The following is a 23,798-nucleotide window of genomic DNA, read 5'->3' as shown; positions in this document are numbered from 1 at the left end:
GTCCCCGGACTAAGGAGTGGGATTTTCATCTCAAACAGCTCCTTATGGAGGAGGCTCTTAGCCCTCAACATCCTGCGGAGCGCCAAGATCTGGCACTGAGCGCCTCGGTGCGCAGCGCCCCAGCGGCAGCGGTAGGAGCAGCACTGCGGTTGGACTCAGTTCGAGACCCATGGCACTGATGCTCCCCGGCACCACAGCCGACATCATCAGCCCGGGCCCGGCATCGGCCCAGCACCGCTCCCTCTCTCCTGCCCAGAAGCGGCACCGGAAGCCAGAAAAGGCTGGCCCGCCTCCACAGAGGCCAGCCCCCTCGGAACCGCCTCTGGAGGCATGTCCTGCAGGGGAGCGCCTAGGGGCACAGTCTACGGCCTTGGCACCATTGACTCTGGCCCTGGGAGGAGAGCCATTGAGTTAGGTGCCCCTGGACTCCCTGGTACGCACCATGGTCGAGGTCCAGTTGCCGTCCACCCTGGATACCTTTCCGGCTGCGAGGGACCTTATTGCCATGACAGCATCGGCATCCCCTCAGCCTCATGCCAAGGCACTGGTAACTGCACGTGCAGCACCGTCCCAAGGCAAGCCGGCCCTGTCTACCCGTCGGCACTGTCGGTTGAGCCATGGCACTGGTCTCATTCTCGGCACCATTCCTGCTCCCGATGCTGCTTGCACTCCCAACGCCATTCGCAGTCCCAGCATCGCTTGCAGTCCCGGCGCTGCTCTCCTTTGCAGCGCCGGTCATACTTGCGATGCTGGTCGTACTCACGGCACTGCTCCAACTCCCAGCACCGGTCCCGGTCACAGCGCTGCTCTGCCCACCAGTCACCATCAAGGAGAAGATCCTGGACCCGACGCCACTCATCATCTAGACCCAGGTCCAGATTCAGGCACCATTCCAGGTCCTGGTACCATTCTAGGTCCTGGCACCGCTCCCCAGCATCACAGCACCATTCACCATCGTCCCGTTGGCGTGAACCAATGCAGATCCACTCGGCACCACTGTGGCCCTCACATTCCGTTTCCCATTCTTTGGGATCGGAGGAAGGGTTGTGCTTCTCGGACCGCCACCACATGGACCATAGCCACCTGGAGTTGGGGGCTGGGCATTGGCAGGCCCACCCAATGGCTGTTCTGGACACCCTGGGCATACCACCAGGCCCAGGGTGCTCCGTCTGGGGTTTCTCGCTCAGCCCTGTCTGAGCCACAAGTGCCAGAGGCTGCCGCCACTCGGCCCATCCCAGGAGGCATGGAGACCGTGGTGGCTCCTCTTCCTGCTACAGGACCTCCTCCAACATTGGTTTCTGGTCTGGGCCCTGAGGTCACTGGCTGATATTCTGTCAGCGGAAGCTCCATCAAGGGTAGCCCTTCCTTTCATTCAGATTATCCAATCCACCACCAGAACAATCTGGCAAACACCTGCATCCATCCCACTGACTGCTAAGGGAGCAGAACACAAATACTTTGTCCTCTCAAAAGGGTACAATTATTTGTTCACCCCCCATAGCCTTGTTCTCGAGTGGTAGCATCGGTGAACGAGAAAAAAAGGGTGCCAGCAGGCTGCAGCTCCCAAATCAAAGGATGCCAAGTGCCTTGATCTGTTTGGGCGCAAAATTTATTCCTCGGGGGGACTTGAGCTCAGGATCGCAAATCGGCAGGCGCTTCTGAGCTGCTACAGTTTTAATTCCTGGAACTCCATGCTGAAATTTAAGGAGTTAGTACCTCCTGAGTCCAGAGATGAGTTTGGGGCCTTGGTTGATGAGGGCAAAACAGTGGCATGGACCTTGTTGCAGGCCTCGCTGGACGCTGCGGATTCTGCCACACGTACTTTCTCCTCGGGGATAGCGATGAGATGTATCTCCTGGCTACAAGCCTCCGGCCTTCCACCGGAGCTTCAGCAAACACTGCAGGACCTCCCCTTTGATGGAGAGGGCCTGTTCTCGGACAAGACCAATTCCATGCTCCAAACCTTAAAGACTCAAGGGTGATAATGAAGTCCCTGGGCATGCACACCCCAGCTACCCAGTGGAAACCCTTCAAACCCCAGCAGCCACAACAACACTCCTGTCCTCCCCCTCGACCAAGGCAGGATTTTTATTGGAGACGGGGTCATAATGGCAGGATGAAGCCCTCCAATCCCCAGTCTGGACAAGGCCAGGGCCCCTCCAAGCCTTCGTCAGGCTCAAAACAGGCCTTTTGAAGGGACACTCGAGGACGATGTACCGGACCTCATTCAGGAGCCTACCCCACTCTTCTTGAATCATTTATCCTGCTTCCACCGTGCCTGGTTCCACATAACTATGGACAGCTGGGTCCTCCGCACGCTGGAAGTGGGATACTCTCTCCAATTTTCTTCTTCCCTACCCTCCTTCCCCATCCCTCTTCAGGGACCCTTCTCAAGAGCAACTCCTTATTCAGGAGGTTCAGACGCTCCTCGTCATGGGGGTGATCAAGGAGGTTCCAAGGGAGCTAAGGGGCAGGGGGTTTTATTCCTGATATTTCCTAATCCCCAAGGCGAAGGGAGGGCTTTGGCCCATTCTGGACCTGCGCAGTCTCAACAACTTTCATGGTAAAGTTGAAATTCCACATGGTCTGCTTGGGCACCATCATACCTTCCCTGGATCCTGGAGACTGGTATGCCGCCTTCGACACGAAGGACGCATATTTCCACATTGCGATTCATCCGGCGCACAGACGCTTCCTCCGCTTTGTGGTCAACTGTGAACATTATCCATTCACGGCCCTTCCCTTCGGTCTCTCCATGGCCCCCCAAGTGTTTACTAAATGTATGGAGGTCATGGCGGTCTTCCTTCGGCGGCGGCAGGTGCAAGTATACCCTTACCTCGTCGACTGACTTATCCAGGGATGCACCAAAGAACAGGTGCAGTCCCACCTCCGCTTGGTCAGGGACACATTTCTTCAGTTAGGCCTCCTTCTCAATGTGGCAAAGTCAACACTAGAACCAACCCAGAGAATAGAATTCACTGGGGCAGTTCTGGACTCTGTGCAGGCATGAGCCCTCCTGCCGGATGCTTGTTTCCAGGCTTTAGTGGCCCTCGTCCGGAGCTTTCAGAGCTTCCCAATCTCGTTGGCAAGAAGTTGCTTGAGTCTTCTCGGCCACACAGCTTCCTGCACATACGTGAGGAGGCATGCCAGACTTCGACTTTACCCCTTACAAGCCTGGCTGGCATCAGTCTATCGCCCAGGTCGAGACAGCCTGAACTTGGTGGTCACGTTTTGGAGCGGGTCCTAGCCTCCCTCCACTGGCTGCTAAATCCCTGAGTGGTTTGCGAAGGAGTCCCCTTTCACAGCCCGCAACCTTCCTTGTCCCTCATCATGGATGCAGGGCCTATGACCCCCATCCATGCTCTCCTTTCATATCAACGTTTGGGAGCTGATGGCTGTGCGGCTTGCCTGTCAACCCTTCTGGGAGCGGCTGCAGGGTTGTTGTGTGGCGGTCCTCACAGACAACACCATGGCCATGTTCTACATCAACAAACAAGGAGGGGCCCTCTCCTCCCCACTCTGTCAGGAGGCCATTCGACTGTGGGAATTCTTCATAGCCACTCCATTCACCTGGTGGCTTCCTTTCTACCTGGGGTCCAGAACATGCTAGCGGACCACCTGAGCAGGTCCTTCCGCTCACACGAGTGGTCCCTTCAACCAGATGTCATCCACCCCATCTTCCGAAAGTGGGGGTTTCCCCAGGTCGACCTGTTCGCCTCCCGCAGCAATCGGAAATGTCTAGTTTTCTGCTCCTGCCAGGGCCGCTCCCCAGGCTCTCTCACAGACGCCTTCCTGCTCCCCTGGATGAGTCAACTATTTTACGCCTTTCCCCCGTACCCCTGGTGCACAGGGTTTTGCTCAAAGTGCGCAGGGACAGGGCGAGAGTGATTGTAGTAGCTCCAGTGTGGCCCAGGCAGCACTGGTACACCACGCTCCTGGAACTCTCTGTGGGTGCTCCAATCCCATTGCCTCTTCTTCCAGACCTGATCTCTCAGGATCACGGTCGCCTCTGCCATCCCGACCTACGATCTCTCCACCTCACGGCATGGATGCTGCGTGGCTGAACCCTGCACAACTTTGCTGTTTAGAATCTGTGCAACAAGTACTGATGGGCAGCAGGAAGCCCTCCACTGGGGCCACGTATACGGCTAAGCGGAAGCGATTTTCATGCTGGTGCACTCAGCGCAACACGCCCCCTTTCCAGGCGTCCATGCATCTCATTTGGGAGTATCTACTGGACCTAAAACAGCAGGGCCTGGCGGCATCCTCCATCAGATTCACCTTGAGGCCGTCTCGGCTTTTCACCCGGGTGTGAATGGCCGCTCTGTCTTCGCCAATTCTATGGTTAGCAGGTTCCTTAAAGGCCTGAACCATCTCTACCCACAAGTTCAACAGCCAGTCCCCACATTGGACCTTAACCTGGTCCTCTCCAGACTCATGGGGCCCCCATTCAAGCTGCTGGCCACCTGCTCCCTCCTCTACCTCTCCTGTAAAAACAGCTTTCCTTGTCACTATCACGTCAGTGCGGCGGGTCTCCGAGCTCAGAGCCCTTACCTCCAAACCACCCTACACTATCTTTCATAAAGATAAAGTGCAGCTTTGGCCTCATCCAGCCTTTCTTCCAAAGGTTGTTTTGGACTTCCATATCAGCCAGGACATATTTCTTTTGGTTTTTAATCCAAAACCGCACACCAGTCGCCGGGAACAATGGCTGCACTCCCTCGATGTCCATAGGGCCCTCACCTTCTACACTGAGCATACGAAACCATTCAGGAAGACGACCCAGCTCTTCGTCATGGTGGCAGACCGGATGAAAAGGCCTCCCGGTTTCATCTCAGCGGATCTCCTCTTGGATCATGTCCTGTATCCGTGCTTGCTATGATCTGGCCAGTGTGTTGACCCCACCCCTCACTGCTCACTCCACAAGGGCCCAGGCCTCATTGGTGGCTTTTCTGGCCCAGTTGCTGATCCAGGAGATCTGCAGAGCCGCAACTTGGTCCTTGGTACACACTTTCGCTTCACACTATGCCATCATCTGGCATGCCAGAGACAACGCGGTGTTTGGTACAGTGGTCCTACAATCCACGTTGATTCACGCCAACCTCGCTGCCTAGGTAAGGCTTGGGAGTCACCTAAATTGGAATTGATATGAGCAAGCACTCGAAGAATAAAAAACGGTTACTCACCTTTGTAACTGTTGTTCTTTGATATGTGTTGCTCATATCCATTCCAAACCTGCCCCTTCCCCTCTGTTGAAGTAGCCGGCAAGAAGGAACTGAGAGGGCACTGGGTCGGCTGGGGTATATATTGTGCTACATGAAGGCGCCACACCAGGGGGCTCCACAGCTGACCTACCGGGTGTTGCTAGGGTAAAAATTCTCTGACGACTGTGCATGCAATGCGTGCACACCTAAATTGGAATGGACATGAGCAACACGTCTCGAAGAACAACAGTTACAAAGGTGAGTAACCGTTTTTTCTTCGAGATGTGTCCCCCTGTGGGTGCTTCACTACCCTCCACTCTACTTCAGAGTTCACAGAAAGGACTCTATGGTAGAGAAGGAACTGAGGGGGGTCAGGACACGCGAGTGCTAGATGAAGTGCCAACAGTAGCATAAAACAGCTACTGTGCACGCGCGTTCTGACTAGGCACTGCTACCGAAAATCTCCGATCAGCGGTGCCAGAACACACCAACACCTGAAGTGGAGCACCCACAGGGGGACACATCTCAAAGAACCTCAGTTACTGCACAAGGTGAGAAACCTTCTCTTCTGTTGTAGTGCTGGTGAGAGCAAGGAGCACAGAGAAGCACATGTGGTTACAGCAGAGGATAACTGCTGTACTAATGGTAACCCAGAGTTATACAGAAGAACCAGCACTATTTCTAACTGGAGTGAGACCTTCTACATTAATCCTATATGGCCCAGTCTTGATGCCTGTTCAACTCCCTTGTGATCAAATCTCCTTTTCTGGGGGTTCCCAGAATGAGGGATCTACTAATAACCATAAAGCATGCATAGCCAGCTTCTGTGGTATCTTTCTGGCAGCCTTTGTCCTAGGGAAGTGGTCCCCAAACTGTGGGGCATGCCCCCTAGGGGGTGCAGAGGAACATCTAGGGGGGTGCAGCAGGGCCCAAGCCAGCCCCCACGAAGAGGTGGGGAGCTCCACTGCCCCCAGCTCCACTCCAGCCCCACCTCCAGCCTCAGCCCCAGCTGCAGTCCCAGCTCTATTTCCAGCCCTGGCCCCTGCTCTTGGCTCCTGGCAGCAGCCCCTGGCCCGGCTGCGACTTCACTCTCAGCCCGAGGGGGGCACAGACACATTCTATTACTGGTAAGGGGGGGACACGAGGAAAAGTTTGGGGACCACTGGCATAGGGGGTGTGTTGGAGTGGGAGTATGATTTGCCAGAGACAGCTGGTATAGTAGACCAGCTACTGCTCTAATCTATGGTGAGGCCAGGGCTGGAAACAGAGTTGTGGAACCCTGGCTACGGAATTAGGGATCCTCTACCAACTACATTGCACCCTCCCCTCAAACAGAAGCTGGGTGCAACTGAGAAATTGGAACTAAGTTTCTTTTAGCATGAATCCCAGGTTTGCTCACTGAGTCAGATTCTGATCTCACTCTAGTGTGACTCAGGAGTCACTCAAATGGAATCAGCTGAGTTACACCATTGTTAGTGAGATCACAGTTAGGCTCTTTGGATCTGATTTTCCCCATCCAAGAATGGGATAGTAATACATGCTGTGACTGCTTCACAGGGGTACTGGAATGATTAGTGTTCGTACTTTGTACGAACTTTGTACATGTACATTCAGGGCTTGGATTAAGCCAATATGGTGATTGGCACCACATTCGTGCCGCCTTCTTATGCTCCGAAATGGAAGCTTTCTCTTTTTTTTTCTTTTTTCTTTTTTTTTTTTTTAATGAGAACTCCTAGCTGTTTTGGTTGCTGAGCTACATTCAGTTCATGTTTTCATGGCTAACTGATGCAGAGATGTCTGGCGGCATGTGCAGAACCTGAAACAATCTCTCTGTGATCTGCCCCATTCATCTCAGTGGGCACCAGCTCAGATGTCCGAATATGATATATGGTTAACTATTTCAGTGCTCATCAGAGCGTATAAGAAAGGAGAGGGAGGCTCATAGTGTGAAGGTCTGCATAATCTACTGTTTCAGAGTAGCAGCCATGTTAGTCTGTATTCACAAAAAGAAAAGGAGTACTTGTGGCACCAGTACCCCTGTGAAGCAGTCACAGCATGTATTACTATCCCATTCTTGGATGGGGAAAATCAGATAGTGGTCTACTACACCAACGGTCTGGCAAATCATACCCCCACTCCAACACACGCCCTATGCCAGTGGTCCCTTATTTTGACACCTGTCCTGTCCCCACCAGTCAAGCCCAAGGAATCTAACAGAACCCAGCATGGCATCTGAGCTCCTCCTTCCCCCTCTTTCTAAACTCAGTAAGCCCCATTGGGTGTATGAGCCTCACCAAGGGGAAGACAAGCATGAGGAGTCTGGCACAGCCCATGTGTGTAATTTGGAAACCAGAGAAGAGCAGCCATACCTGAGGAACCCAGAGGGCATGTGTGATCATATTTTGAACATCTTTATAATCTCTTGTGAGCAGCATCCCAGGTGGTTATTTTGGGGGTGGAGTTTTTCTTTTTTCCAATCTGCCTTCTGATTACATTATTATTATTAGTCCGCACATTTAGAATACGACTGCATAGTCTTTGTTGTTAGAGAGCATTTTTTATCCATTGTTGAGATATTGCATCAGTTTTTTAAATACTGAGGGAATACTGGGCATATTTGATGGCAAACCTGCATTTTTAAGCTGGCACATGCATAATTAGGTATATGATGCATTTGTATAGAGGGGTCTAATCTACATCTAAAGCATCTTGATAGTGTGAGTAACATTGTTTTGTGTTTCTGTAGCACCTTTCTGCTAATGAATTAAACTCCACAACTTTCCTATGGGGCAGAGAAGTATCATTAGCCTCAGTTTTCAGAGACTTACTGACTATTTCAGCACTTTACAAAAAATAGTCAGAGCTACAAATCTAGGGGTATTAAAATCTTTTTCAAGTGTTTGATGTTTCCTGCATAGGGTTATGGAGCTTACAAAATTCTTCCATATTCTGAGCAGAAACTTCCTAGCTAAGGAGATACTTGACCCTATTACTGTTAGCCACAGAAGGAGCTAGAAAGGGCTAAGAGGAAGCGTAACTGAAATTGCCTTCTGCAGTTCTTTGACCATTCTGCCTATCTGTCTCTCTGCGTTTTTATACTGAGCTCATCACCATGGTATCCAAGTGCTTACTGACATCTCCCCAACACCTCTACATGAAACCCTGGGCAACAGCAAAACCAGCTGCCATAGGTGGGTGAAGCTGTAAATAGGTTTTGAAATGTCATTTCATGAGAACTATATCCTGTGATCCAGTTATTTGAGGGGCTAAGCTATTGCATGTCCACCATATGCATGGAGTCACCCAGTGTTTTTTGGAATTACATTGATGCCCTGTGCAGTAGTTTCAGTGCCTTTTATGTCTTGATCAGTTGCATTGGTGTCCCCAGATTATTTGAAAGTGGCTTCAGTATCCTGGCAGAGATTTTGATTCTCTGAGTTCTGGGCAGTGCTTCAGAGGTGTCAGTGGCCTGGCTAAAACTTGGGTGCCTGAGTGACTTGGACAGCTTGAATCATCATATCCTGAGCCAGGAGGATCTTGGCACTAGCCCTCTTGGCTCTAAGTTGTGCTTGATCCACTGCTTTTCTGTCCATGATGGGACCTTCCTGTGCCCAAGCTGTCAGGTTCTTGGCTTTGTCTGTTTCTACCTGGGCCATAGCAATTATTTTTTTCTGTTCTCAGGATTCTGCTGTTGCCTACATAAAACCATAACAGTGTGTGTTCATGTTCTGGGATCCAACTATTAGCAAGTGGTCTGATAAATAACCTCCTCTTTCATTAAAACCAGTTTACTCATCCTCAGATCCCATAAGCCTCTCCCTTCCTCCTCTTTCCCCCTCCTCCATGACTCAAAGGGACTAAGGGAGGGGGACTTGTTTCTAACATGGCAGTTCTTTCCTCAGCAACTTCTGTTGTTGAAACTTACCAACCAATTTAACCCTCTCATGGAGCTGCATTTGGGCCCAGACTGTGGGAACTTTTCTGAAGGTTGGGGAGTGAATTGGACAAACAGCAGCAATCTATAAAATACTCCCAGAGAAAGAAATAGATTCTGTGCCAGGTTGCAGAGTCTCAGCAAAAAGAGCAGCCGCTCTGCATAAAATGTGTAGGAAGTTGAGGGTAAAAGTGGAAATGCAACAGAGCTGGTAGAACTCACAGGAAAAAAAGACTGTCTAACTAATCATGACATTCATCCCTTCACTGATAATTCCCTTCCCAAAGTCCCCTGATGACCCCACAAAGCTTGCTACTCTGCCTCTCCTGTCTACATCCTCACTCACCTCCTCCACAGTGGCACCCCAGATTCCCATCTCTTTCCCAGAGATTCCCCTCCACATACCTCTTTGCTGCCTAGCCAGCCTCATTTGCTCACTAGGCATATGTGCCACTGATGAGTCAGGGACAGAGCTGGTTGTAAAATGTTGATGGAAAGAAAATTTAAACAAAAAAAGAAAAAAGAAATCAAAATTTCTGATGATTTTTTTCCTGTTTTCTGGTCAGCTCTAGCCAAGAAAGCAGCGGCAGGAAAAAGGAGCTAATGGAGCTGAGACGTTTCTTTGGCTACTTTTAGTGAAATTAGATAAATTACCCTAAATAAGGGGAATTACCTTTTTCATGTTTAATTTTGGGTGGGGGCACAGGTTGTGGCGTCTGTAGCTATTTAGCTGGATGAACCCAAAGAAACGTGATGAAAACAGGACAAAATTTCTCAAAGGGAGAATTTCTAAATTTAACTTCTACAAAAATTAGTAAATATTTACTTTATAAATTCTATAATTATTTAATTGTTCTCTGAAGTCAAAACTGTCCACTGTGCTAAATTTTGAGACTAAATTAAATCACTGAAGTGTGCAAAAAGGAATTTTAGTCTTGCTTAAAATAATGTCAATGCAGCCTTGACTATGGAGTCAGTACAGATGCCTCCATAATGACTTTCAAGGATCCTGTTTGTCTGGCAAGTCTAGAGTAGCACACAGAGCTACAAAATGCTGCATTTATGCATTTAAGTTTGTAGAAAAGAATTGTATTATATTCTATTTTATTTTATGCAGATAATTAATAACTGCATCATAATGCATAATCACAAGGGGCCAGAGCTACACTTGAATATGCACCTTATCCTTGTAAATTGCTGACTTTTCAGTGCTTAACCATGCAACCTTAATACTCTCTTAATGTAGGTTGAGATTTTCAAAACAGTCTAGGGCAGTGGTTCTCAAACTTATTGGATGGTGTCCCCCCTTCTTTGAGTTGGTAGTAGTTTATGCTCCCTCCCCCAACATACACGTATATGTATCCCGATATATGCAGCGGTGATGCTTCACTTGAATCAATTTTGGCTTCTTTGTTTTTCATCTGAGTTGTTTTTTTCCTGTTGCACTAATGAGCCAATGATCCATTGTAATAAGAGCAAAAGCAAAACTGCGATAGTGGTCCATTCTTACAATTAAATGTGCACACCGCGTTGTAGCAAATGGATTAATGAACAGATGGCAACGACTTTATATAATGCTATGCAAGCTTAACAGAAATCCACCAAAATGCATGGCACCATCTAGAGTCAAATGCACAGCACCATCTGAGGACCTGATATGTCTGGAGGAATCAGCGTTATTCATTGCTGTGGGTAAAATGTGCGCAGTAAGTTTTTTATTTTTTCCTAAACTTCTCATGCCCCCTCCCCAAAATACATTCTGTGTCCCTCCCCCTCCAGTTTGAGAACCTTTGGTCTAGGGGATTTATCTATATTTATATCTTTCCTTAAAACTAATGGAATATGTATCTACTAAATCCCCACAAAAGCTTGGAAAATCTCAACCACTTTTTTAATACTACACGCATGTATTTGTAAATTCATAGGTGAGTGCAAGCATTTGGCTAACAGGGCTATTGTCTGTCTCTAGGCAGCCAGTGATATAATTTCTCTCGACTCTTGCAAGTATGGGTTTTTCTCTTCTGTCTTAGGAGCTTGGAGACACGTCAGACCTTTGAACCTGGGATGGACTTAGGTCCTCTCTTAGAAACCCTACCCAGAATTTTCTGCCTCCAAGTAGAGCAGATGGCACGAGTCATTCCTCATTTACAGCTGGGCCATCTTTTCTTTTAAAAATATTTCCAAAAACATTTGTATTTTTCTCTGAAAACTGAATTCTGAGCCGAGCTTGTTCTCTGCAATTTAACATTGCAGAAATTTTCTCTTTGGGTTTTAGAAAGGAAGTTTTTGGTCTTAAGGAAACACTCTGCCCCACCCTTCTTTTCCTTCTCCAAAACTGCTGGAAGATGGCCAACAGAGAGGAGCCACTGTGGGATGCCCAAGAAATGTTCTACTTGTACAGCATTCCTATACCTGCACAGCTATGGCAATCTGGTTGAGTAGGCAGCAGGAGACCATCTGTTCCATAAAGATCAGGTCCTGCAGCCATCACAAACATGATCAGCAGTGGAAGGCCAGGAGTGATTGCTAGAATCTCACACAACATTCCTGAGGATCTCCTCATGGATAAGCCTCCCCCATTCACTGTCTATCTCAAAGTCTATCTCCCCATGCCCTGCTAACTTTAGATGCCAAATAATTCAGGGCTCCTGTGTTACCTAGATGTGGCTCTCGGCACACAATCCCAGCCCAATAGGGACGAGTCAGACATGATGAAGAACTTCTCACACCTCTAAAGCAGTATACTTTATTCCAGAGAGCAAAGTATCCCTGATGTGTTCTGAAGGTGTTTATCACAGAAATGAATTCACAGGAGTCCTATTACATTGCAGCTTGAACAATGTAGAACTAAATATAGAGAACTGTGACGGGAGATTTATAGAAGAGTGGAGCATGTGTATACGTGTATTGTTTCTTTAAATCTGTAGCATGAAGGCAGGCAGAGGGGGGCAGGGAAGGATCTAGGCAAAAACTCTATAACAAAGCTAAATAGATCAACTTTAGAGATAATACGGTTTTCCTTATTCTAATAAAGTTCCATGTTCAGTCTTAGAAGAACTCAACTCTGTGATTCTTTTCTATTGTCATATGTCTGGCCCAAGGGACAGGGTTTCTTTCTGATCCAGTATTTTGGTTTGGACCGCTAGAGAGAGTGGGACTATCCACATCGTTTGTATCTAGATCCAACTTTCCTCAAAGTTTGGGAGTGTTTAGAAATGGAATTTGGTTTGGGACTTTATTTCAAAATGGGACATTTAGAAATCTCAATTTAAAATAAACCCTCTTGTGTATTATTTATATGGAGCATTGTCAACCATGTACTAGGTGCTTTCAAAACAGTCAGGAAGTTTTTGATCTGACTGGGTCACAATCTAAGGAATGTATATAGATTGTGAAACATAATAATCTAATGTATTCATATTGCCACCACGTCATACAGTGTTAGAAATACAAATGAACCTAAAAATATAGGTCCTGTCCACACTTTGGATGCTAAAAGAGCCCATGCCACCTTTTTAAAAGTATGGGTTTGCTTTTGGCCAACATTGCCCTGTCTTGTTAGCATAGAGAAGCGTGCTGGGTACTAGTTCAATGCTGCTCTATATGCTGGAGACATATTTGTGGCGGAGGGATATAAAGGTGTTGAGCACTCTGGTCCTAATCTGATTGGAGTTCAATGGGCTACTTATATGATTAAAGATAGCCAGGTGCACAGCTGTTTTCTTGATAAGAGCTAGAGTGCTCATCGCCTTACAAAATTGAGCTCATAGTTTGTAGTGTGGTGTCAGACCCTTTTTCATTCAAAATTTCAGACCTTTACTTCCCTGCTTATGCTGGAGAACCTTTTGGAAGACTAGAGAATGAATGGGATAGTGAAATCAACATAAAATATGAACTGCAGCTTTCCCAGCAAAATTAAAGTCCATTGAGAAAGGAAGATTTTGGGCTCTTTGAGGGGATGGGGAAAGCAATGGGAGAAACAAACATGTTATGTTAGACAACAATAACTTTGTTTACTAAAGGATAACTGAAAAGCTGCTAATGAGTAGAACAGGATGGGGTGGAAGGTGGGTAACTGAGAAGCTTGCAGAATCAGCCCAGCAGAGTGTGTGAGTGTGAGTGGGGGAGCAGTTAGAGGAAAATTGGCAACCTGGTGGGATTAGCAGAGCAGGGATGGCTGGGGGTAGGGTTACCAGACGTCTCTTTTTTAAAGGGACAGTCCCATATTTAAGACCTCCTGCAGATGTCCTGACTTTTTCTTAAAAGCAGGCAAATTGTTCTGTATTTTCTGTCTCCCCCTATCAGTACTGGTGGATCCTGCTGCTGGCCAGATCCCTGCTTGCCAGCCGTCTTCCCACCAGCAGTGAGTGGGAGTTCCAGTGGCCGATGATGAGGGTGGCTGTGCAAGGTGGGTGGCAGGGCTCGGCACTCCCCCAGCTGGTCTGTCAGTGTAGCCCCTGCCATAGGTGCCGACTGTGTGGGTGCTCCGGGGCTAGAGCACCCACAGGGAAAAATTGGTGGGTGCTCTGCACCCACCGGCAACCAACCTTCCCTCCCCAGTTTACCTCTGCCTTCTCCCCTGAGTGCGCCATGTCCCGTTTCTCCCCCCAGTGCTTGCCGCTGTGAAACAGCTGTTTTGCAGTGTAACCAGCTGTGGGAGGGAGAAGGGAGGAGCGGGAATGTGGCATGCTTAGGGGAGGAGGTGGGGAAAAGGCGGGACCAGGGCGGGAATTTGGGGAAGGAGTCCAATGGGGCAGGGAGGGGCGGAGTTGAGGCGGGGACTTTGGGGAAGGGGTTGGAATGGGGCAGGGGTGGGGGGGTTGAGCACTCACCAGTGCCAGGAGAAGTTGGCGCCTATGGCCCCCTCTGCATGCCAGCTCTCGGCCAGCAGGGCCCTGCCCCCCTGTCCCATTTCTGGCCAGAACTGGCTGTGCACTGCAGGGGCTAGTGAGTGCAGGCAGGTGCCAGGCAGGAGCTAGTTACGTGTCGCCTCTGCTGCCCATCCATCAGCCTTTTATGTGCTCCCCCTCTCACTGTCCTCTCCCTGCTTTTGCCCCTTTGCCTCTGCTGCTCCTCCATTCCCCTCCCCCTCCCACCCAGTGGGGTGCGTCCCATTCCCAGAGCTGTGTGGAGAACCAGCCCTGGGTCAGAGTGCTCAGCTCACTAACAGCCTGGCTGGCAGGCTCCTTCCTTCCCCACTGCCTCTGCCTGGGCTGGCGACCCGGGAAAGCCCAAGACCCTCCAGCCTGGGGCGCTGGCCAGAAGGAGCCAAGTCCTGCAGGTGCCAAAGCCCCACACAGTGCTGGCATGGGGAAGCCTCTCTGCCCCTCAGCTAAGCTCTCAGGTGCCAGGGGGGGTGGGAGAGCAATTTCTAGCCTGTTCAAGCCCTAAACCTGCAGTCTCCACTGCAGCCCCCCAGGGCAGGGGCTTAGCACTCTCTTCCCACCAACCCCCTGCCCTGGGTCTTTCCCCCAGGGAGCATGGGTCTGCTCCATCCCTTCGGCACCCTCCCCTGCTGAGTCCCTCTCTGGCCTGGTTTGCTGAAGCCCCTGCAGTCAGGTTTCCTGGGCCCTGGTGCACAATGCATCCTTAGGGCTTAACTCCTTCCTGCCCGTGCTGTAGCCAAGGGACAGGAGGCGACTGGATTATGTCTGTGGCCAGCAGCAGCCTGGAGGTGTTAGATGCCTTTCAACACTATGCAGGCAGGAAGGGACAAGCTGCTTCCAGCCACAGGGGGAAGGGGGAGGACGAAGAGATGAGCTCTGCAAAGACGGGGCCAGGTCATCCCTTCCCCCCACCCCTCCATGACTGGAAGTAGCTCCCATCCCTTCCCTCCTGCACAGTGCTGAAAGGCTGCTGCTGGCCACATTCTAGTGTGAACCCTGGTAGAAATCGGGGGCGGGGGGGACATGCAACCCTGTGTGCCCCCCACGGATTGCATCAAGAAGACACGGTGCCAGGTACCTGGAGAGCTGGGTCCATCTTGGGGGCCCAGCCAGACATAGAGGACGGAGAGTAGGTTCGGCTCTGTCAGTCAACCCCCCATGTGAGAGATGTACAGGAGTGTGTGTGTGTGGGGGTAGGGGTGTGTCACCTCTCCTTGTGTGAACCCTAAAGCCTTAAAGATAAGAAGGTAAATAAAAAGAGTCCACCTACACGGTATTTTTTTAATGGGGGTTCAGTCACCTTGATGTTAATTTGAATGTCTGTATTACATAGTTCTGATTGTCGTTTAACTCGCTTGAATATGAGTAATTTACTAGGTGTCCCGTATTTGGTATAGGAAAATATGGTCACCTTAGCTGGGGGAGAGAGTGGGAGGCTGGTAAGGCTAGTGAGTTTGTCAGGCCTGATAGGAGTTGCTGTTAAAAATACAGTCAACCCTTTGCTGTTAGCATCAAGGAATTCTTGGGAAGCTGGTAGGGCTAGTGGATGGGGATAGGTGTAGGGAGTCAGGTCAGTCCTAATGTGTGTAGCAGATCTAGTGGACCAGGTTGGACCAGACCTAGTATATATGTCTTTGGAGCGGGAAGGGAAGTAGGGACCTCATTCTGCCCTGTGGCTGCTGCGTGAGGGGTTGTAAGTACAGGGCTAGTCTTACCCTGGTGTGTATGTGTGGAGAAGTAGGGAGGCAGGCCAGCCCTGGTGAATGTGTGTGTGTGGGGGGGGGAGATTAGGGGGTGGCACAGACTTGGCACATGTGAGAGTGACTAGAGAGCTGGAGCTACGCCCGTGTGGGAGTGGTAGGGGGGAGGTGAGCAAGGAGGATAAGCCCTGCCCTGGTGTGAGGTGTGCATGGGGCAGGGCTAGGAGTGAGTAAGGGCCCTGCCTTGTTGTGTATCTGGGAGAGGAGGAAGGAGGCCAAGCCTGCCCGCTGGGTCTATGGGTGGGAAAGTGAGCAAGGAGGCTCGGTGGGCCCTGCCCTGGTGTGGGAGGTGTGTGTCTTGTGCATGATAGGGGTGAGTAAGTGTCCTGCCTCAATCGGTGTCTGGGGTAAGGGGCCAACCCTGCCCCAGCTTGAGGAATGAGGACATCTGATGGCAAGGCTGACCCAGCCCTCTGGGGGGGAGGGTTGAACCCTGCCCTTCTGTGTGGAGGGAGGAGGGATGAGTATGGGTTGGCACTGCCCATGTGTGTGTGGGTGGGTGTGGTGAACCCTGTCCTTGGGGAGTGAGTTGGGGGCTGGCCCAACGCTGCCCTCCAGTTGGGGTGGGGGGAGCGGGAGGGTTACAGACCCTGTCTGGCTGTATGTGGGGGGGGGTAGGGGGCTGGCCAGGCCGCGCGTGGAGGTAGCCCTGCCTGAGGGCAGCGGAGCGAGGAGGGGCCGCCCTTGCACTGTTGCGTGGGGCGGGGTGGATAGTGGGCCCGGCCCAGCACGGCTGGGGAGGGGGTGGCTGACTCCGCTGTTGCCCTTTTAAATGTGCGAGAGGGTGCTGGAGGCTGGTACAAAGGGAGCTGCCTCCGCCGCCGCTTCTGTTTCCTCCACCGGCTCAGGCTGTTCCCCGCCATCTTCCGCCGAGCAGGCGCGGCCGGGTCAGGCCGGGCCGGAGCCGAGCTGCGCGGGGCGCGTGAGGCGAGGTGGCGCAGGCCCGGGCCCGGAGATGAGGCCAGGATGTCGGTGTCAGGGCTCAAGGCCGAGCTGAAGCTCCTCGAGTCCATCTTCGACAAGGACCACGAGCGCTTCCGCATCGTCTCCTGGAAGCTGGACGAGCTGCACTGCCAGTTCGTGCTGCTGCCGCCGCCGCCGGGGAGCAGCCCTCCGCCGCCGCCGCCGCCGCTCACCATCCACTGCAACATCACGGTGCGGGCCGGGCCGCTGGGGGAGGGGGCGCGGCGCCCGCCCTGCTGCGGGGGGCACTTGGCACCCGCTCAGCCGGGAGCAGCGGGCGGGGGCACGCAGCGCTCGCCCAGGGCGCCTGGCACCCACGGGAAGGGGGCAGAGGTACCCGTTGCTCCTAGGGTATGGGCACGGCCCCCTGGCATGGGGTGACTCAGCACCCCGGGGTATGTCGTCCCCATTGGGCAGCAGCATATGGCACCCAGGTGAATCCATCGCCTGCAGGGGCGAGTTTACCCAGTGCCTAGGGGGGCACAGCACCTAGCAACCAGTACACGGGGGGCATGCCAGCTGTGTGCCAGCGGCGTCTTGTGTAGCGTCCTCCGAGCTCGGTCCTGAGACACAGTGGGGCTGCCGCTGGCGAGACACTACGCGTGTAGCTTGATTTCTTCAGAGCCTCGTCTATCCCTGCCTTCGTTCCCCCTACAGATGGGGAGAAACCCCTCTTTCTGCCGGCCCCCCTCCCCCCCGGCTGCTTCGGGCTGCCCCTTTCATTTCCCTTCATAAAGTATTGAATCAGCGCCCCTGCTTTCTGTTTCTCAGCTGAAAATGTCGACTCTCTTAGCCTGGGGGCAGTTTGCGGGATGGGGGGAGAAAGGGGCTTTGCCCACCACTTTATTAGTTATGCTGCGTGTCTGTTTCTTAGAAGTTGGAGAAGCTGTGAGCCCTAAACAAAGGGAGTGTAGGCCCTGGAGAGAGCAAGAGCCACCCCCCCCCTTGTGTATCCCCACCGTTCCTGCTGTTAGTTTTGTGCCCTAAAACCCATGGCGTGAGGAGAAGGAAAAAGGAGGTTGCAGGGGGGAAAAGTATCTCTCTCTAAAGGATTTTAGTGGGATGTGGTACGTATTTTGCTCCCTTCCCCAAAAGGTGGAAGCCCAGGAAGAAGGTGGAGTGTGTGCACATTACTGAATACGCAATACAAGGCCTGAGCTGAGCAACTTGCTTTTCTGTGTGACCCAGCCAAGTGAACGCCACAGAAAAGCTAACTCTTGTTTTGGGGCTGGGAGGGCAGAAGGCATACCAGATCTTTTTGTTTTCTTCTACAGCCTGGTATTTACTTTATCTGCATTTCTAAAATACAATTTTAAAATGAGTGTAATGGTGAATAGGAGATTTCACTTCTGAAAGTGACTGAGTTAGCAAGGAGGCTGAGGAAACTTAATTATTGCCCGTTTAAAGGGATAAAACTGAGTGCTTGCTGAATAAAATACTTTTCTTGCATAATAAATTTATGGAGGGGGACGTGTTTTGAAGAACTTATTTGTGGGGGTTTTGTTTTTTGTTACATGAGTGAGTAAAACAGTATTGGGGGCAGCTGAGGAGCAAGCTCATCATGGTAAAGATAGATAAGTAAACTTTTGTCTAAACTGATAAAATACCCCTTACCAGCTTTAGAAATACTATAGACCCTGAGCATGCAAAAGGATTTGAACATATAGGACCTTTACTTCATGTGGAATGCCACTGTAGGTTCACTTTGCAGCATTGGGGCCATGTATAAGTAAACTTACCTGTCTATTTGGCAAGACTGCTCTTAAAGGTAGACTGTTTTTAAGGCTTGACTATGTGAAATTGGGGTTTAGTATGTTGGGGGTCAGAGTAAAGATAACAACATAATTCATTGCCTTTTGGAAAAGGATGAAAGCGTCTTCAGACAAAAAGAAAAGGAGTACTTGTGGCACCTTAGAGACTAACCAATTTATTTGAGCATGAGCTTTCGTGAGCTACAGCTCACTTCATCAGATGCATACCGTGGATCAAAGGGTCTGACTCTGCAAATGCCCAAGTACTGAAAGTTGAAAATTTAATTAAACTAAAAGTCCTCAGCCTTGCAATATTAACATTAGTTATTCTTTAATGTAATAGAATCAACCACATTTTACCTGTATCATCAGTTACTTAATTTTTTTTCTATTCTAAACTAATTTAGCTACATATTTTAAAAGAAGGATTTGCAGGTTTGACCGTTAAATGTCATGGAATTTGTTTTGTACTTATAAGTAGTTAAATATAAGGGCACTTAATCCAAGTGTACTTACTTTTTTAAAAACACCAGTAACTTATTACAATGTAATAAGCAACATGTTTTGGAGCCCTATGTCTAGAAAAATCAGATAATGAGTTGCATGACTTCCTATAAATAACTTTATTTCAATAGAAAACTGTACTGCTCTTTGGCTGAGGAGGTTGATTGCTACTTTCCACAGAGCATGACCTCTTTCATAAATTTCTGGAAAGAATATAAAAGATAGTTTCTGCACCATGAAACATCAGTTCAGGATGATGGGTTGTTTTTCCTGTCAAATGATAAGTAGTAAAGCAGCCGGTAGCAATGGATTCTGGGTTTGTGCTGTGGTGTTTCTAGCCTTTTTCTACCTCTAAGGTCACTTTCAGCAGCAGCTCATACGTCTTTTTATTCCAGGTTAAAATTTGGTTAGTACTTTTTGGTAGTATCTTAATTATCTATGTCAGAGCATAAAACCCAATAATGTAAAGTGTGACCTAGGCTTTCCCCAGCTTATAGTAGTGTCTGTTTACTATGTTGTGCTGTTATGGTCACTTGCCCCAAAGGGCTGAAGCCTCAGTTATGCTGGTTTAAGTGGCATGTAACCTTGCCACAAAGGAACTGAAAATGGCTGTTTCAGACAGAAAAGCCAAGGCTTCTGCTTTGCAAAGTGGTAAGAATTGAAGCTTCTTGGAAATTATATTTTGTACTTCTGCCTAAGGAGTTGGTGCTGTACAAAACTAGTTAAATACTCACAGTATGAATAGAGTGACTTATTCAACCAATTTTACAGATCAGGGATGGAAACTGAGGTACAGAAGCTGAGTTTCACAAAATCATGTGGGAAGTCACTGGGACAGCCAAGAATAGAATCCTGGTCTCCTGATTCCCAGGCCTGGTGCTTTGCGGCAAGTGTATGTACGCTTGCCTTCCTATTAAGGCTTGAAGTGGTAAAGGGAATTCCCTGTAGCAGACTCATACTCAAGTCTTGTGGTTTTAATTCCGAAGTGCTGCCAGCTTTGTCTCTAGATACTGTATCTTAGAAAATTATAATTCTTACCCCTCATCCTGCATGGGATCTAAAGTGCTTTTCTAGAGAGCTGGGTCAAGGCATTCTAGGGTCTAGAATATATTTTCTGATGACAGTGTTAGCACACTCAAACTTGTAATGTTATAAAAAGCTGGTAGTAAACGTGTGGTTCTCTGGAGAAACTCAGCCATTGCTAATGGAGAAGTTATCTCCAGGCTCTGGAATTACAGTGCAAATATGTAACTTTTAGTCGGTTTGCCTTTCCTAGACAACTTAACCCTCACAATACTGAAAATCCTCAAGGATATTTTCTTCCACTTGGAAAAAGACTCCTGGCAAGTGCTGCTGTAGTTCCATAGGCCGTTAAATGTTTATTTCCTTCCTCCTTTGTGATGTCACAGAGATTAACATTACCTGATTACTTTTTAAAACTTTCCCAGTTAATCAGTTTGGAATATATGCTTACTACTTAACAGCAGTAGGTTTCTGAATGCCAAGACTCCTATTTATAAGGGAAAATAAATAGCAACTAACCATGTGATCCTTTGCTGTAGCTCACGAAAGCTTATGGTCAAATAAATTGGTTAGTCTCTAAGGTGCCACAAGTATCCTTTTCTTTTTGCAAATACAGACTAACACGGCTGCTACTCTGAATTCTATCTTGTGGGACCGTCGTACCACATGTACAGTGTGGTGGCTATATAAACACTCATGCATTGTGTATGGACATGAAAACTATTAGTTTTTAGAATGATCGTTCTCTTACAAAGGAACAAAGTTCTTTCAAGAACTTCTGGACTAAGACCTAAAGGAGATCTGATGACTTACATTTCTTTCTAATTAATCTTAGAGAATTTCTTTCCACTCTCCAATCTAAAGAGAGACAGCAGAGGGAATACAGCTAAAAAAAAATTACCTCTGATTAAGAAACATAGCACACTGAATTCCTTGTGAGAACCTGAGTTGACATACTTTGACTAGCAGTGTGTGTCTTCTGGAATTTCCCACTGAGGTGACATTTTCACTTTGAAGGCCTGGAATAATATCTCAAATATTATTAAAACAAATCAGTTTGTTGGAAAATCAAAGCTCAATGTTTTCTACAACTTCCCAGGAATGTTATTCATCTAATTCTTAAAGACCCCTGAAATACAATCCATATCAAGCTATTAATTTAGTTAATCTCCTTTTGAATATAGGATAGGAGTGGTCAAGTAGGCATCCAGTCAGATTTCGAGGAAACTGTTTGCTTTACCCTTGCCAGGAGTGTGATCTATATTGGACCTTAAATAGTTAATCCTATTAGTTTCAAAGAGGCATTTTAGGGTGGAGTCATCCTTGTCAGAAATACTGATTCTTAGGCCTGAAAACTATCTAATTATTGAACTTGTTCAGGCCGTGTACCTTTACATTCCCACTTGTTGTGCCAAGAGCAATATCTCTGCTCCAGAGTTGTCATCTACCTTTTTTTTGCTCCCTTTCTGGTTAGCAACAGCACCTCAGTTAAGGTCAGTCTGAATAAAATTTGCCTGTTACAAGCTCCATGTGGATTTACTTTTCTCCCCTTGGGGTGTTTTGAATAAAAAGCAAATCAGTGGACTTAAAATCAGTAGTTTATTGCTTTTCTATAACAATGCTTCTAACTTAGACATGTCTTTATTTGAGAGCTGTAGAGTTGCAACTGGAGATGTCACAGCCCAAGTCTGGTAAGGTATCAAAAGTTAAGTGTTGTGACTGCATGTTCTGTTTTCTTTTCACAGAAAGAGAAGGAACTACCCATATGAACTGGTATCTGAAATGCAGAGACTGAATTTTAGGGAGAACTCTTATTTTCTTTTCTGCATGTGTTTTTTAATTATTGGCTCACTTCTGTGTTTAAATGGACACAAACTTGAAAAACCACATTTCCATCAGAACACTTTGCACCTATTCTTACAATTACGAAAATATACCTGTTACCATCATTTTATATATACAGTTTAAAGATCTGTGTAGTATTATATGAGACCTCCTTTAGAGTGGTGGCAGTGGAGGAACAAATTGGACTCTAATCTCAGCTAGTATCTATCCAAGAATGAAATTTAATCCCTGGACACATAAGCGACGACTTCCCCTCTTTCCCGTGAGTGCTTGACCCTGCTGTGGGTGCTTGACCCTGCCTCTGCCCCTGGCCCCGCTCCCACTCCATCCCTTCCACGAGGCCCCACATTTTCCCATCCCTTCCCTGCCCCCATTCCAACCCCTTTTCTCCAAAGTCTCTGTCCCCTCCCTGCCAATATTCCAACACCTTCTCCAAATCCCCAACCTGGCCCTGCCTCTTCCCCGCCTTCTCCTCTGAGTGCGCCACGTTCCTGCTCTTCCCCCCCCCCCCCCAGCTCGGAGGGTACAAACGCTGCCAAATAGCTGTTTGGTGGCGGCCGGGTGGGAAGCGCTGGGAGGTAGGCGGAGGAGTAGGGACGCGGCGCGCTCAGCGGAGGCTGAGGTGGGGTGAGGGTGTGAGGGGAGCTTGGCTGCCAGTGGGTGCAGAGCACTCCCTAACTTTTCCCCGTGGGTGCTCCATTCCCAGAGCACTCCTGGAGTCGGCACCTATGCCTAGACAGCAAAAATCTTGTGCATCGCTCAAGTTTTACTTAGTGCTTGCATGGGGCCTATGCTGAACATTGTCCTTGTATCAGCCATCTGCACACGGGGTGAATTTTGTCCCAAATGAGTACCACATACAACTGTTCACAAATCATGTAATGTGACTTATTCTGGGACTTGGTTATTTTTCATATGGAAAGACGGATTCTCTGCCTTTCCTGAAAAGGTAGCCTTCTACTGAATCAGAGTTCAAGCTACTATGAAAGACGTAAAAGGGTGTGGTGTCTGGAGATAATTGCAACCAATGAGAGAGGACTTTACTTTTCGGTCTAACTCTGCATTCTGAACCCAAACAGATAAAAGGATAAATACTTTTCTGTTAACTCCACAATCCTTTTACAATTTAGTACAGACAAAAAAAATATATATATAGGCATTTCACATCATGCACCGCTTTTTTCTCGGTATTAATATTAAAGGCAATACTAGAAGGGGGATGATTTTGAAGCTGTTTTCTTTTAAGGGTGCTCAGTTTATACACAAAACTAATTCCATAATGAATGAGTTACCAACTCAAAAGAAACTACCAAACTTCTCATACGATGGTAAATCCTTACAGTGATGGTTAGAGTCCAGGTTATTTTCTATGCAGTTTATAAATCCAAGGAACAACCAGAAAAAGTTACTGGACACTTCCTTTTTGAAGAAAAGGAATATTGTAATACCCAAATTCTAAAATATATAAAACTCCAAGGAGCTAGACATGCTGTATGGAGGTGGAATAATCTTATTTATGCAACAAATTATGAGAATAATAAATTAGGAATGGGTTCCTTCTTTAAGGAATGCACTTCTGCCAAAAAAAAAAATTAAATTCAAGAATACAAATGCTAAAATTCAAAGAATGCTGAGTTTTCTAGCTGCATGATATACTTCTACACTGCAAAGCTCAAACTGAAAAACTAAACTTTGCTAGAACAATATTTTCTGGAAAAAATTCCAAGTGCACTAGAATTGAATGAAGGCTTATAAACGTCTGTGGTTTCTGTCATTTCTGTTTTGTTGTTTACAGCTGCTCTATAGCAAGAATTCATGGTCTAAAGATTATATTAAGAGCTTTGAAGATAAATTGCTCTCATTCCCCTTTATAAAATGTACCTCTAATCATGATAAATTGCCCCTAACATATCACATGAAGCCACAGT

At 48.3% G+C, this 23,798-nt stretch overlaps 1 protein-coding gene across 3 annotated transcripts in view; it reads left to right on the top strand.

The window, feature by feature from the left end:
* The first annotated feature begins 16,073 nt into the window (after positions 1 to 16,073).
* The window catches only part of UBE2Q2 (ubiquitin conjugating enzyme E2 Q2), a 77,081-nt gene continuing 69,356 nt past the window's right edge, over positions 16,074 to 23,798 (top strand). The window contains exon 1 of one of the 3 annotated variants that reach the window (XM_077828015.1): positions 16,074 to 16,097. In XM_077828015.1, coding sequence (XP_077684141.1) covers positions 16,089 to 16,097 — 9 coding nt within the window. In that variant the 5' untranslated portion in view covers positions 16,074 to 16,088. Of the gene's footprint in view, positions 16,098 to 16,530; positions 16,940 to 23,798 lie in introns of those variants that run through there. The other 2 variants (XM_077828014.1, XM_077828013.1) reach the window with 2 other exon arrangements.

This window comes from Eretmochelys imbricata, chromosome 10, assembly GCF_965152235.1.
Source record: "Eretmochelys imbricata isolate rEreImb1 chromosome 10, rEreImb1.hap1, whole genome shotgun sequence".
Taxonomy (NCBI): Eukaryota; Metazoa; Chordata; order Testudines; family Cheloniidae; genus Eretmochelys; species Eretmochelys imbricata.
Note: the sequence above shows the minus strand (reverse complement) of the source record. Positions and strands in the feature narration are given on the sequence as shown.